The sequence below is a fragment of the Cannabis sativa genome, chromosome 6 (assembly GCF_029168945.1).
Source record: "Cannabis sativa cultivar Pink pepper isolate KNU-18-1 chromosome 6, ASM2916894v1, whole genome shotgun sequence".
Taxonomy (NCBI): Eukaryota; Viridiplantae; Streptophyta; class Magnoliopsida; order Rosales; family Cannabaceae; genus Cannabis; species Cannabis sativa.
Window position 1 is genome coordinate 2458065 of NC_083606.1, and position 15219 is coordinate 2473283.

Consider the following 15219-nt stretch of genomic DNA (forward strand, 5'->3'; position numbering starts at 1 on the left):
ATTATCAATGATTTTGTGATTAAGGAAGAGTAATAGTGGAGAAAAGGTTGTGGTTAATTCAACCTTTCAGATCCTATTACGAGGAGTTTACTACTACTACACTTGATTTGCATATCAAGGTGTTGAGATTATTTGAAACGCACTTTTTGTTTTATATTAGTGCAAGTGGGAGTTTGTTGGGTTTTATGCCCTAAATAAAACTCATTTCAATATAATCAGATTTGTTTATTAATATAGATCAGAAATAACATTTAATGTTGCATGGTTCACATGATTTATTTCATGATTATATGTACATAATGTATAAATTCATCTGAAACCCTTTTCACATACTTGATCTTTGTTTATTGTGCCGTCAACACATTGGAAAGTAAACATGACTATGTGAATAAAGTTTCCTAGATTTATCGGACACGGGGTTTTGCGATATGATAATCTACATAAAGTGTTTACTTGTATTTGGAGAAATACTATGTTCTTTCCGAACATTGGTTAAAGTAAAGCTCAGGTTGGATGCATGGAGTATGCATCGGAAGGGACCGATATTGAACTTTGACTTAGATTTAATTAAACTTACCGTAAAATCTATTCAAGTCAATATCGCCTAGTTGATCCTAGATCAAATGATCTTAATCCAGATATGATTAGGCTCAATCTTGAAAGGCTATTCGTGTTCTTTGATTTGTTAGTTAAGCCTACTTTTAGGTCAGGGTGATACGTACATTTTGGGAACACGGTAGTGCAATTGAGTGGGAGCGCTATCATAAACATGGAATCTATAGCTTCTATCTGGCGAATAATAAGCAAAGGATGATCTCCTTCGAGCTTGACCAAACGAACATAAATGGTGGAGTACTCATTTCACATTAGCTGAAATATCATTTATACGGGGTCTAGTGTTTTAAGGAATAAATACATTGTAGGGTGTAACGGTAATTTAATCCCTTTACAGTGTAGATCATTCATATAGAGGATCATTGATCAAATTAGGATTATAACAATGGATAACTAATGATGTGTCTATATGGTGGAACATATAGAGCATTCTATATACTGAGAGTGCAATTCTAAGTTCTATGCGTGGATTCAACGAAGAATTAATAAGTTAGTGAATTTTAGTGTTAAATTCTTGATCTACTTATTGGAAGCTCGGTTATATAGACCCATGGTCCCCCCACTAGTTGAGATAATATTGCTTGTAAGACTCATGTAATTGGTTTTGATTAATCAATTATAATTCTCAAATTAGACTATGTCTATTTGTGAATTTTTCACTAAGTAAGGGCGAAATTGTAAAGAAAGAGTTTATAGGGGCATATTTGTTAATTATGATACTTTGTATGGTTCAATTAATAAATATGATAAATGACAATATTATTTAATAATTATTTATAGTTATTAAATAGTTAGAATTGGCATTTAAATGGTTGAATTAGGAAATTGGCATTTTTGAGAAAATCAGATACAAAAGGTGTTAAAATTGCAAAATTGCAAAAAGCAAGGCCCAATCCACTAAGTTTAGGGCCAGCCACTTTTGTAGGAAATTTAAACTGATTTTTTCATTATTTTAATGCCATATAATTCAAATCTAACCCTAGTAGGAATGCTATAAATAGATAGTGAAGGCTTCAGGAAAATTACACTTTTCTTCTGACTTTTTCTATTCAGAAAAACTGAGCCTTCTCTCTCCCTATCTTTAGCTGACCACTCTCTCTCTTCTTCCTTGATAATTTCGAAATCCTTAGTGTATGAGTAGTGCCCACACACATCAAGTGATACCTCAATCATAGTGAGGAAGATCGTGAAGAAAGATCATCAGCAAAGGAGTTTCAGCATCAAAGATTCAGAGAAAGAGATCCAGGTTCAGATATTGATAATGCTGCTACGTAAAGGAATCAAGGGCTAGATATCTGAACGGAAGGAGTCATTATATTCCGCTGCACCCAATGTAAGGTTTCTTAAACTTTATATGTGTTTAATTTATCGTTTTAGAAAGTTCATATTTAGGATGTTAATAAACATACTTGTGAGTAGATCTAAGATCCTGGTAAAATAAATTCCAACAGCTATGGCATTTTAAAACCGACGTAATAAGTTTTTTATGACAGTTTTAAAATGCCATGAAACATTTAGCGTCATTTTTTAACCGACACATAAAATAAAATAGAAAATTAAGTATTTAGCGTCGGTTTATAAATGTCGAAAATTGTTTTTTCCGTCGTTTTGAAAATGACGCAAATAAAAAACTATTTGCGTCTACGGTATATACGTCAGTTTTATAAACCGACGTAAATTCTTTAAGTGACACTTAAAAACCGACGTGAATTATACTTTTTGTAGTAGTGATTATTTGGTTTCACATGTTTCTTGGGGTCATCCATGATGTAAAAGGATATACTATGTATTTTATAGATATTCCTAATAATATTAAATAATTTTCATCTAAATCTTGTTGTTGGTGTGTATATGTATATGTATAGGAGATTGCATAAATCTATCTACTCTAATCACAACCAACTGATCCAGTGACAACTAACTGATCTAATGACAACAAACTATCAAACATTGGATATATCTAATATTATGATCAGCTTAGGTTATATTTTCGTTTGCTTTAGATAATTCATTAGATTTTATATTGTTATACTTAAAATATATACATGCTTATATGAAAATAGATTAAAATTTTACTTAATTTTTTATTTCTTTAAATAATTTTTTAAAAAATCATTTATCTTTATAGTAAGGGTCCAATTTTTTTTTTTTTTTTGCCTATGGCCCATTTTAATTGAGGATCGAACCTGCACATATGCAATAACACTTGGCGGGTTACTATAAGTCAATATTTTTATTAAAAAAAATAGATATTATGGAGGTTATTCTTTAGTGATCCCCTCTTATTTCTAGTGACGCAAATAATAGGACAATAACACCTAATTTTTAAAGTCAAACCAGGCAAAAGCAAGTACAAGAATTAAGAAAAATTATTTTTCTTACTTCAATTTCGTTGTAACGTAAGCGCTCACAACACTAAAGCGTTTGGTTGGGAGGAATGAAAATATAGGAATAGGAATGAGAATAGGAATGGAATGGAATAAAATTTAAAGTGCATAAAAAAAAATTGATAAAAAAATAATTAATTTTTTTTCTTTTTACATCGGAATGGTCATTCCTTTCTTTTTAAAATGGAATAGTCATTCCACCAAAATGGTGGAAAGAGCATTCCATTGGAATGTCATTCCAATACTTTAAAATGCAACCAAACAAAGGAATGGAATAAAAATTGTTTCCTTTCCATTCCATTCCATTTCATTACCTCCAACCAAACGCCACCTAAATTCTATCATTAATTTGCGAAAACTTATATCAATAATAAATGTAAATAAAGTTTAATTAAGGATTTGACAAAGAAAGTATTTGAATTGGATAAATTACTATTTGACAAAGTTTTTAGATAATTGGAAGATATTTCTAACCGTATAAATATCATTGAACCTAAGACTAAGAGATATGTAAGTTTTGGTCAAAACAATTTATCAGAAACATTAAATGTCATATCGTACGTATAATTTCTTGGTCATTACTTTGTTTGTCCATATATGAAAAGCTCTAAACATAATTTCATACACTCATAGATTTATAACTTACAAGAAACATTCAAAAGAGAAGAAAAAATAACAAGGCAGCATGAGAATGGAGTCAGATTCTCATAACACCAAAATTTCATCATCAAATCTTGATCATCACAATCACGTAATTTTGTTTCCTTTCATGTCAAAAGGCCACACTATTCCACTCCTTCACCTAGCTCGAGTCCTCCTCAACCGCCATGTAACCGTTACCATCTTCACCACTCCCGCCAACAGATCCTTCATCACCAAATTTCTCCCGGCCACCTCAGCTGCCATCGTCGAGCTTCCCTTCCCGAAAAACATACCGGGAGTCCCTAACGGGGTAGAGAATACCGAGGATTTCCCAACCATGTCCATGTCCATGTTCTACTCCTTGGTCTTGGGCACCCAAAACATGAAACCCGACTTAGATCGAGCTCTGGAGAATATTCAAACTCCAGTGAGCTTCATGGTCTCTGACGGGTTTCTCTGGTGGACCCTTGATTCGGCCTCCAAGTTGGGATTCCCACGGCTTGTTTTCTACGGTATGTCACATTATGCAATGGCTGTATACCATTCTCTTTTTAATAGTAAAAAGCCTAAGCAGACAGAGACAGAGACCGTCGTCTCTGATTTTCCTTGGATCAAACTCACCCGAAGCGAATATGATCCAAGTGCTCAAAACGGTGAAGATCAGTCTCTTGCTCATGAATTTATGTCAAAAGCTACTGAGGCCACAAACAATAGTTTTGGTATGATTTACAACAGCTTCTACGAGCTCGAGCCGATGTTCACTGACTACTGGAACCAAAAGGTTGGACCCAAATCATGGCCTCTTGGGCCTCTTTGCTTACATGACATGAAAATAGAGAGCAGAGGCCTTGTTGTTCATCCATGGCTCGATGAAAAGGAATCGAGTTCGGTTCTTTATGTGGCCTTTGGGTCTCAAGCAACTGTGTCATCGGAACAAGTTAGAGAAATCGCGAAAGGGTTAGAATATTCAAACGTAAATTTCTTCTGGGTGCTAAGAAAATTAGAGCCAGAAGAGAACAAGTTCTTAGAAGAGTTTGAAAAGAGAGTGAAAAATAGAGGAATAGTGGTTAGAGATTGGGTTAACCAAATGGAGATATTGAAGCACAAAAGCGTTAAAGGGTTTTTCAGTCACTGTGGTTGGAACTCAGTGATGGAGAGTTTAAGTGCTGGATTGCCAATTCTAGGTTTTCCGATGATGGCGGAGCAACATATAAACGCGAAAATGGTGGTGGAAGAGATTAAGATTGGTTTGAGAGTTAAGAGCTACGATGGATCATTGAATGGGATTGTGAAGAGTGAAGAAGTGAGTAAAATGGTGAAGGAGTTAATGGAGGGAGAGGTGGGAAAAGAGATGAGGAAGAAGGTAGAAGAATTTGCAGTTATGGCTCATAAGGCGGTGCAAAAAGGAGGGTCATCGTGGGAAACGTTAGATTTGCTCCTCTCATCAACCAAACAAAGAATACATCATTATTAATGTCTTGATTTTACTTGTATGTTAATTCCTCAATTGATGATGTTCGCTCTTTGTTTACCTTTTAATGTTGGGCACTAGTGGTACTTAACACTTTTTATAAGTGGCGCTCTATGATTGGTTAGCGATATTTCCTAAAATTTATTTTCTTGAGTATGCGACCCAATACTTAATTATACCAATAACAATATGACATCGCGTTATAAAGTGCTAAGTACCTCATTGTACCATTCAAATTTTTGGTAGTTGTGCTTTCCATGGACAAAGGAACATGATCTTGTCTCGGTTTGGCTTGACTTAATAACCAAACTTTCGTGGCATAAGTATAAAGTGAGAGCACGTATTTTATTAATTGCATGGTTGCCTTAATTACCATATTCATGCCTCATTGGAATTGGAATTGGAATTGTATTACACCATCTTTAATTACAAGTTAACGTTAAAATTGCTAATTTTCAACATATTAAAATTAATTAAATGTTCCATTTAATTTTGACAAAATATCAGGTTAGTCATAACAAATTTTGTGATAAATTATAAATAATTATAATTTATGTTGTAACTAAAATATTTGTGGCTAAAGGTATTAGTTATAAAAATTATAATTTTTTGTGAATAAATTAAATGTGTTATTATACTTATTGTGACTAAAGCTAAATTAGTGACAATTTGTATCTGAATACTATGTTTTAGTTATAAGTAACTTTTTGTTGTGATTAAAAATTACATTTAGTCATAAAAAATTTATGTTGTAACTAAAAGATTGTCAATAAAAATATTTTATTACTTTGTTTTTATACTCAATTCTTGAGTATTTGTTAGGTAAAAATAAAGCAACAATAACTGAATGTGCTAACCTGTAGATTAAAAGAAGTATAAAGTCAACTAATATAAAAGCAATTAATGATATGAAATGACCGTGAAATTAAATATAATACATAGGGTAGTTGAAGGGTGCAAACATCTTAGGATTTGAGAAATCTTTAAAGAAAAATGTTAAAGGGCACTATAATTTTCTTTAATAATATTAACTTCTACTTATTTAATTTTAATAATTATTACAAAAAATCGCCAACTAATTAATTATAGAAAGCCACTTCATAGTGGTGCTTATAGACGCTTCGGTGTCATTATAAAAAACTACTACTTTTAGTGACAATCTTTTAGTCACAACATAAATTTTTTGTGACTACATGTACGACTTTTAGTTATAACAAAAAGTTACTTGTAACTAAAACGTTGTATTTAGTTACAAGTTGTCATTAATTTAGTTTTAATCACAACAAATATTGTGACTAAAAATACATTTAGTAAGAACAAATTGTAATTTTTGTGACTAATACTTTTAGTCACGGATCTTTCAGTCACAACACAATAATGATAATTTATAATTAGCCACAACTATTTTATCTTTAGTCACAAATTTTGTTGTGACTAAAAGTAAGATTTTTTTATAGTGTGTGGGACATTTAAATTATTTTCGTCACTTTTTAACTGACATTTAAACTTTTTTTGTCGATTTTATAAACCGACGTATATGCCGTAGACGCAAATAAATATTATTTTGCATCATTTTTCATCTGTCGGTATTAAAAAATTGCGTCATTTTGGAACCAACGCAAATAGAGTAAAAATTAAATGTTTAACTATATTAATCCCGTCAGTTTTGTACCGGCACATACTAAATAATAATGAAAAGAAAATCAGATCTAGCTCCATTTATCAAATAATCCCTCCACACATTAGAAATATTGAAGATCAAAATTATATACAGTTTTTACACAATAATAAATCGAAAACCACTAAATATCTTCGTCGTTGCCAACAAAAAATTGTGCAAACACCATGGGAGCTCCTACCGTCAACATGAGGCCCTACAAAAGAAATAGAAAAACATCAAATTTACAAGAGAGAGATCTCGAAAGAACGAGAGAGATAGAGATCCTGAGGGAGAGAAAGAGAGTGAGAGAGAGAACATTACCTATCTCTAAGTTCGATGGTGGCTTGAACGCCACACGATAGTTTTAGTTCAAGTGGCCACCACCGTATATAGGAGTTGTGTGAGAGAGCGGTACAGTGTCCCTTGGACGGTAGGAGCCCATAGCTGGACGGTGTGGGACTTGGATGGGCGCGCGAGAGAGATCCTGAGAGAAGATAAAGAAGAGAGAGACAGCAGAGAATGGTGTGCGGTTTTGATGGGGTGCTGCTGGATAGAAATTTAGGTTAGGTATTATATAGGGCATTTTACAATTTTGTATACATTATTTTAATTAATTACAAAATATGTGCAAAAAAACTTATTATCATTTTCTCATACACTTTTATATATAATTAAAAACTTTTTTTCAATTTTTTTTTATAATATATATATGGTAATAATTATTAATTAGTATATATATGGTATATGTTTATTTTTATGTTTACAATAATAATAAACATACTAATAATATAAAACATTTTATATATGTATTTATTGGCTATGTTTATTTTTATGTTTACAATTATAATAAACATACTAATAATATAAAATATTTTATATATGTGTTTATTTTATTTTCTATTAATTAAACATACTAATTTAATAAACAAAATATTAATATTCACATAAGTTTATTATATCACTCTACGTGTGTTATGTTTATTTTTTTAGAAAATAAATAATATATATATAAAAAAAAATTGTTTATCTTTATCTTTTTCTTTGTTTATTAATTGTGTCGTGTTTATTTTTTTTTAATTAAATAATTTTTGGAATTTATAAAGTTATGTTTGTTTATTTATTTTTTTATGTAAGAATTATACTTCAATAGAAAACTCGTTTACTAACTCATTAGAAAATAATCAATGTATAGAAACAATAGAAAGAAAATATACTTATTTTAGTAATTTTTATGTATAGAAACAATAATCAATGTATAAATTGACTATGTCTATTTTTATGTTTACAATTATAATAAACATACTAATAATATAAAATACTTTGTATATATATGTTTATTTTGTAATCTATTTATTAAACATACTACTTTAATAAACAAAATAATAATATTCACATATGTTTATTATATCACTCTACGTGTCATGTTTATTTTTAGTAATTTTAAGTATTGATTTATATTTATATAAATTAATGTTTATAATTTTGATATTGTATTTTATTAAAAAAAATCTTATTAAATTATAATAATTCATACTAAAATAGATAATAAACATTTATCTTTTAATAAAAAAATATTTAACTTGTTTATTTTTATAAATCTGTTTAATTAATTTTACGAAATTGTTTATTTTGAGGTTTAATAAACATATTAAAAATGTATGGTTTCATGTAATAAGTTTTCAAAATGTATAAATTTTTAAAATAATTTTTTTTTGCACATTTTTTGTAATTATTTTGTTTTTGTTGTACATTTATGAAAAAAGCCCTATTATATATAGTAGGGTTTTATCTGTTATTGGGCTTGGGCTTTATTTTATTTTTTTTGTTAATTTTTTGCGTCGGTTTGGAAATGATGATGCATGGCATCCTTTTAAAACCGTCACAAAAGCCTAATATGTCATTTTTCAACCGACGCAAAGCTGTGTCAATTCCAAAAAGGAAATTTGAAAAAGTATGCATAAGATACCATAAAATTTTATGCCTAAACTAATGCATTTCAAAATTTGAAAAATATGACTACTTTTTAATGTACCCAAAAATACCCTTCTCATTTTCAAACCTCAACTCTCTCTTTTCCTCTCCCTCTCGGTTCTCTCTCAACATCTCACCCTCACCAAAACCAAACCTACCCCTCACCGCCTACACAGACCACCTACACAGACGACCACCGTGAGACCCGACTACCTCCGAGATGTTGAAGGTAAGCATTCGGCCCATTTTTTTATTTTTTTTTTATTTTTGTCATTGTTTTTTTTTTTGTGATTTATGATGGGCAATGTTGTCAAAGGAATAAAATGATTAATGTTTGTTATCTGTGAGTAGATGTTAGATTTAGGGTCGAAAATGGCCAGATCTGAGTTTTGGGCAAAAAATTGGTTTTTTGTCACGCCCGATGGTGGTCCGATAGTGGTCCGATGCCTTCCTGTTGTTAAAATGAGTAAAGGTTGAAAACGAAGGTCCGATGGCGGTCCAATGTTAGTCCGATGATATGGTCCGATGGGGTGCGATGGTAGTCCGATGGTCACCTGATGCTACTTTTTTTTTTATGTACAAAAACATAAAAGAAAAATAAAAAAATTGGTAGTAGATATAGTTCGATGGGGTCCAATGGTAGTCCGATAGTGGTCTGATGGTCACCTGATGCTACTTTTTTTTTATGTGGAAAAACATAAAAAAAAAAAAACATAAAAAAATGGTAGAAGATATGGTCCGATGGTGGCTCGATGGTCACCTGATGCTACTTTTTTTTATGTACAAAAACATTAAAAAAAAAATTGTAGCAGATATGGTCCGATGGGGGTCCGATGGGTGGTCCAATGGGTCCGATATGGGGTTCAATTGGTCTGATTGTGTCTGATGTGGGGTCCGATGGGGAAGTCCGATTGTGTAATGGGGTGATGTAAATGGGGGTTATTTTAGGAATATCATAAAAGTTGTCATATCCTACAAATATTAGTTATTATGTGTTTAGAAAAAAAAAATTTAACCAAATGTAAGCATAAAAAATCAAATTTTCCTTCCAAAATGACGAAAAATCTCAATGTAATCTTTTTGCGTCAGTTTTAGGCATTGATCGACGTGTTGACCGACGCAAAAAGATCATTTTGTAGTAGTTTTCATAGCAATGCTCGTCTTAAAAATATCAAATTATTATGGTTTGAATAACTCGTATTTCTAGCTAAATTTTCCTAACCCTAGTTTAGCCAACCTTATTAATTAACCTAATTAATATTAAGCTTTACTTTTTTTAACTTAGAAGAATAGTACAAAAGTGACCAAACTCTAGAGCATTGCCTTGGCCCACGGCCATTTGTAATAGGAGCGTGCTTGAAAACATATTATACAAATTACTATGAGTGAATATATTGTGACTAAAAATCATATTTAATCAGAAAATATTTATGCTGTGACTAAAATGTTGCTACTAAAAGTAATTTTTTTTAGCAAGGAACTAGTTATGATGGATGTGTGTGGGTGTGAGTGAGTTGAGTCTATTGTGAAGGGTTTAGAGATTTCATGGGTACTGTGACCCTTTTTAATTAGAGAAAACTGAAGAAAAACCTCACAAAGTTTATTATATAATAATGAACTAAGGGTTTGTTTGGAACGTCGTATTAAGTCGTATTGTATTGTATTGTATTATATTAAATTGGATTATATATTATATTTTTATATAATACTATGTTAAACTTTAATTTATATTAAAACATTATATATTTAAGTGTCCATAAAAGTTAATACCACATATAGTTTTACATAAAAATATTGCATAAAATACAATTCAATATAATACAATACAATACAATACGACATAATACGGCGTTCCAAACGAGCCCTAATTGATATCACTAATACGTACTCTTATTTACAAACATTACAATCCACAACGATCATTAAACAAACTAATGATGTTAATTTTACCCTTCTTGTGAATTAATTTTTAAATCATCATAAGCAATAGGAATCACACTAAGATGATCTTTTCTTCTAACTGATACACCAAACAACTCAGTCATGTCCAAATCTTCATGTTTCAATCCATAGGGGAGTTTCCAGTCAAAATGGTACAACAAAAATGCAAGTGGGAGCTCAATATTGAGGACACCATATGATATGCCGGGACATATTCTTCTTCCCGCGCCAAATGGAATATACTCAAAATTGTTCCCCTTGAAATCAATGTTGCTATCAACAAATCTTTCGGGCATAAAACTCTCGGGTTCCGTCCAATATTTAGGATCTCTTCCAATTGCCCATGCATTAACTATGATTCTTAGGTATCTCATAGCCATTGATAACACACTTCTCACTGCTTTCTCTTGGGAGTAACAATGGTGCAGAAGGGTGCAATCTTAGAGTCTCTTTCACTACTGATTTCAAGTATTTCAAATCACTAATTCCTGCTTCATCAACTTTGCCTTTTTTGTTAAACACTTGTCTCACTTCCTCTTGTGCTTTTTTCATTACTCTTCGGTTTCTTATCATTTCCGCCATTGCCCAATCTACGGCTGAGGATGATGTCTCACTCCCTGCAGCAAAGATTTCCTAAAATATAAACGAAAATTAGCTTAACAAACAAAATATATCGTTCATGTACTTGCGGTTACCAAGTCTTAATCTTATGAGGATAGTATTTTAGTAACAATAAATACTTAACAGCTATAACACTTGTATTATGACAAGCTGGTACAAGTCACCGTTTCAAGCCAAAAAAGAAAAAAATTAAAAAAAATATTGCAAAAATTTATTAGTACACTTCAATTTTATAATTTTTATTTTATATAAAAGATATATTTAATTATATTAGTTTTTTTTTAAAAAAAAAAATTCTTCCAATTCATTTTCTTAAAAAAATATACATATTAAATAAAAATAAATTATATTAAAAATATTATAACAAAAACAAAATTGTGTGAAATTTTATTGAAAAAAAAATATGTATGATTTTAAAAAAATACATGACTGTAAAATTAAAATAAGTATTGAAATTAACACAAAATAATATGAGATTTTTTTTCAAAAAAATATTAACAATGATTTTTAAAATTATTTTAAATATTATGGTGTACTTATTAAGGTAGAAATAGAATTTTCCTAGTAATAATTGGAAAAAGAAAAAGTGTCAAGAGCCTCAAGAACCCCGCCATTGAAGACTCCAATACCCTGACGACAGGAAATACCACGTCCAAATCTGCTTCGCGAAACACAAACCTCCGCCCCACGTACGAGACTCCATTTTTGCAATTGCATCACCCAAGACCACTTAAAACAAAGTCATCCAATTGCACTCCAAGGAGAGCCCGAAGTGTCGTCAACCATTCCAATTCTCAACGCCACGAAGCTTAGATCTAAAATCCGCCATTGAAGATGAGAGAGCAAAAATGAGAGGGATAGAGGAAGGAGGAAGGTCTGTGTTCACTATCCGCCATTGAAGACAACAAGATGGAGGGAGGAAGGCCTGTTGGGCGATGGATGGACAACAATTCAGGTGGATGGGTGGTGGCTAGGGTTTTCTAAAAGAGTGAAGCATCATATGAAGAAGAAGGAAATAAAAAAGAAATAAAAGAAGGTTATATTTTAAACATTCATTTATTTTAATTTTTATTTTTGAAATATTTTTATAGTTTTAAATAATATATATGATGTGTGCATGAAAATATGCCATGTGTATGTTATTGTACACATCAGCCGTATAATGTGGCATTTAGAATATTGGAGAGCATAACAGAACCCGGGGTTTAGAGAATTTTACCATTAAAAATTAAGTTTGTGGGATTAAATGTTACTAAATGTGTAGCTTAAGTAGTATTAATACTACTAATATTCCATACAATAATATTCTTCTTAAATACTATCGCAATTAAACAAAGGGTAAATACTTTTTTGGACTTTGTGTTTTGCAAAAGTTACCAATTAGACTTTTTGTTTTATTAAATGACAAAATATACCCTATATTTTCCAAAATGGTAAAATTAGGATATTGGGCTCAATTTTTAACAATTTTATTTTTTAATATACCCAACTTTAAGACAGTTTCTAATACGAACAGATACAAAAAATGTTATTAGTTTTGTCATAACATCTCTAGATTAGATTATTCTTAAGCTTTATTTTGACAAAAAAAAAATTAGTTTAGGGTCCTATTTGTATAATTCTGAAAAATACAGGATCTATTTTGTCATTTAACAAAATAGATGCTCCAATTGGTAACATTTGTAAAACACAGGATCCAAAATGGTATTTACCTTTTAACAAATCACAAATTTTAAAATCACTTTTTTAAATGTTGATAAGTGTTGTGATTAAAAATATATAAACTTCAATTATAATAAATTGTAATTTTTTGAGACTAATATAATTTTAATCACATATTTTTTTAGTAATAACATAGGCGTCTATAATGATTTATATATTTACATATATTTGAAAATTAGGGAGGAGAATTCGAATTTGAGACCTCGGATCAAAAGTATTAAGTTATTCCTATGACCACACTTAATATATATTTAAAAAAAAAAAAGTCAAATTTTATTATATTGAAAAGAAAAAAAAAATTGAGGTAAAATATTGTTTAAAAATAGATATTTTAATGAGTGATGCTTTTTATATATAAATGCTAATTTCCTTAAAATATATATATATATATATATATAATTAAAGTTGTAGAAACAAATCAATTAAGCAATAATAGAAAAATTGGGAATTAAGCTTACCCAAATGACTGCTTTGACATTGTCAATTGTGAAGGAAAAACCAAGGTCACTTCTGTCCTGAAACTTCAAAAGAACATCAACAAAATCTTCATGTGTTGCACTTTCATTGTTCTTCTTCTTCTTCTGATCTTTATGTTCTTGGATAATCCTTTCAACAATCTTCTCAGATCTTTGCTTCAATCTCTCCAATTTATACCTTGAAGGACTAATCAAAGCAAAAAATTTAAGAGAAGGAAAAAGCTCAGAAAACTCAAACCCTGCTGTTAATGGCACAGTTTGCTCCACAATTGATATGAACTCTTCATGGCCTTCACTTTTGTTTCCGAATGCAGCCCGCGAAGTGATGCCATACGTCGAGGATTTGATCTTTTCACTAAGATTTATAGGCTTTCCAACATTTGAAGCAATCCATTCAATCAAATTATTCATCACCTCTTCTCTTATGTGTCTAAAAGATTGAACTCTAGTGTTGCTCAAAAGCTCTTGCATGCATAATTTTCTAAGTTGTCTCCAATACTCACCATAGGGAGCAAAGGCTATGTCAGTACTACCATACATCATAATCTCTGAGTACAAATTTTGTGGCCTTGAGGCAAAACTAGCATCATGATTTCTCATCACCTCTTTGGAAAATTCTTGTGAAGAGACTACTATGGTTGGAAGTTGGCCAAATTTTAGGTACATAAATGGGCCATATTTTTTGGCTAAGTCTCTTAGTGTATGGTGGGGTAAAGACCCCAAAAGATTGTGCATGTTTCCCACAAAGGGTAGTTGCCATGGTCCTGGTGGGAGTGTTGAACAACTTCTTTTCTTGAGTATGTTTATGATGATCACCATAAACAAAAAAATGAAGGTAGAGAAAATTATTGGGAAAGAAAAGGGTAGTAGTTGGAGCTCCATTTTTTTAATTTTTTTTTTTTGAATTTGTGGATCTTTATTGTACTACATATACATATGAAACTTTTGTTTTTGTTTGAGTTTTTGATGCAATGAATATTATATTGAACTAATTTAACAAAAAAATCTTGTGTCACTGAAAAAAACAGTTATCTTTAGTGATAATCTTTCAGGCTCACATATTTTTTTATAACTAAATGTGATTTTTAATCACAACAAATTGTTACTTGTGACTAAAATATAGTATTTAAATACAAGCTATCACTAATTTACTTTTAATCACAACAAATATTGTGACTAAAAATACATTTAGTCACAATAAATTGTAATTTTTGTGACTAATACAATTAGTCACTGACCTTTTAATCACGATATAAGAATGATAATTTATAGTTAGTTACAATTTTTTTATTTTTTGTTATATATTTTGTTGTGATTAAAAGTAAAATTTTATGTAGTGTGTTATGTATTAGATGAGTGGTTCTTATTGAGTATTCATGATGAGATTAAGGGCTAGTTGGCTTTTAATGTAGATCACAATTTAGAAGGGAAATTTGATTTTCTATACTTAGAAAATCAAAAAATTTGATTTCTAAACCAATAATTTAAACCCTAAAAAAACTATACCTTTTTTTTTCAAAACCCCAAAAATACCCCCAAACTAAAACTATCTCTCTTTCTCTCTCTATCTAGCCGGTCCCAAGAATCCCACACCCCAGGTCCGATGGTCGGACCATGGGGTCCGACTAATCGGACCCATCGGACCCCAAGGTCTGACCATCGGACCTCTCTCTTCCCCTCTCTCTCAAATCGCAGGAAAAAAAAAAATTAAAA

At 30.7% G+C, this 15219-nt stretch overlaps 2 protein-coding genes and 1 long non-coding RNA gene across 3 annotated transcripts; 1 reads left to right on the forward strand and 2 right to left on the reverse strand.

The window, feature by feature from the left end:
• The first annotated feature begins 3501 nt into the window (after positions 1-3501).
• LOC115725527 (UDP-glycosyltransferase 90A1-like) lies at positions 3502-5467 on the forward strand. Its single transcript, XM_030655081.2, has one exon. It carries the CDS (start codon positions 3688-3690, stop codon positions 5116-5118), a length of 1431 nt encoding a protein of 476 aa, XP_030510941.2. The 5' UTR covers positions 3502-3687; the 3' UTR covers positions 5119-5467.
• Positions 5468-6807: 1340 nt separating this feature from the next.
• On the reverse strand, positions 6808-7464 carry LOC133038689 (uncharacterized). The gene is made up of 2 exons (XR_009688186.1): positions 7097-7464; positions 6808-6989 (listed from the first exon to the last, which is right to left on the reverse strand). It is a non-coding gene; the product is annotated as an uncharacterized LOC133038689 (long non-coding RNA).
• A 3061-nt stretch (positions 7465-10525) lies between these two features.
• Positions 10526-14500, reverse strand: LOC115724539 (cytochrome P450 71D9). Its single transcript, XM_030653844.2, is given in 3 exon segments — positions 10526-11050; positions 11052-11320; positions 13489-14500. Coding segments are annotated over 3 exon segments (1527 nt in total). The 5' UTR covers positions 14389-14500; the 3' UTR covers positions 10526-10692.
• Positions 14501-15219: the final 719 nt, after the last annotated feature.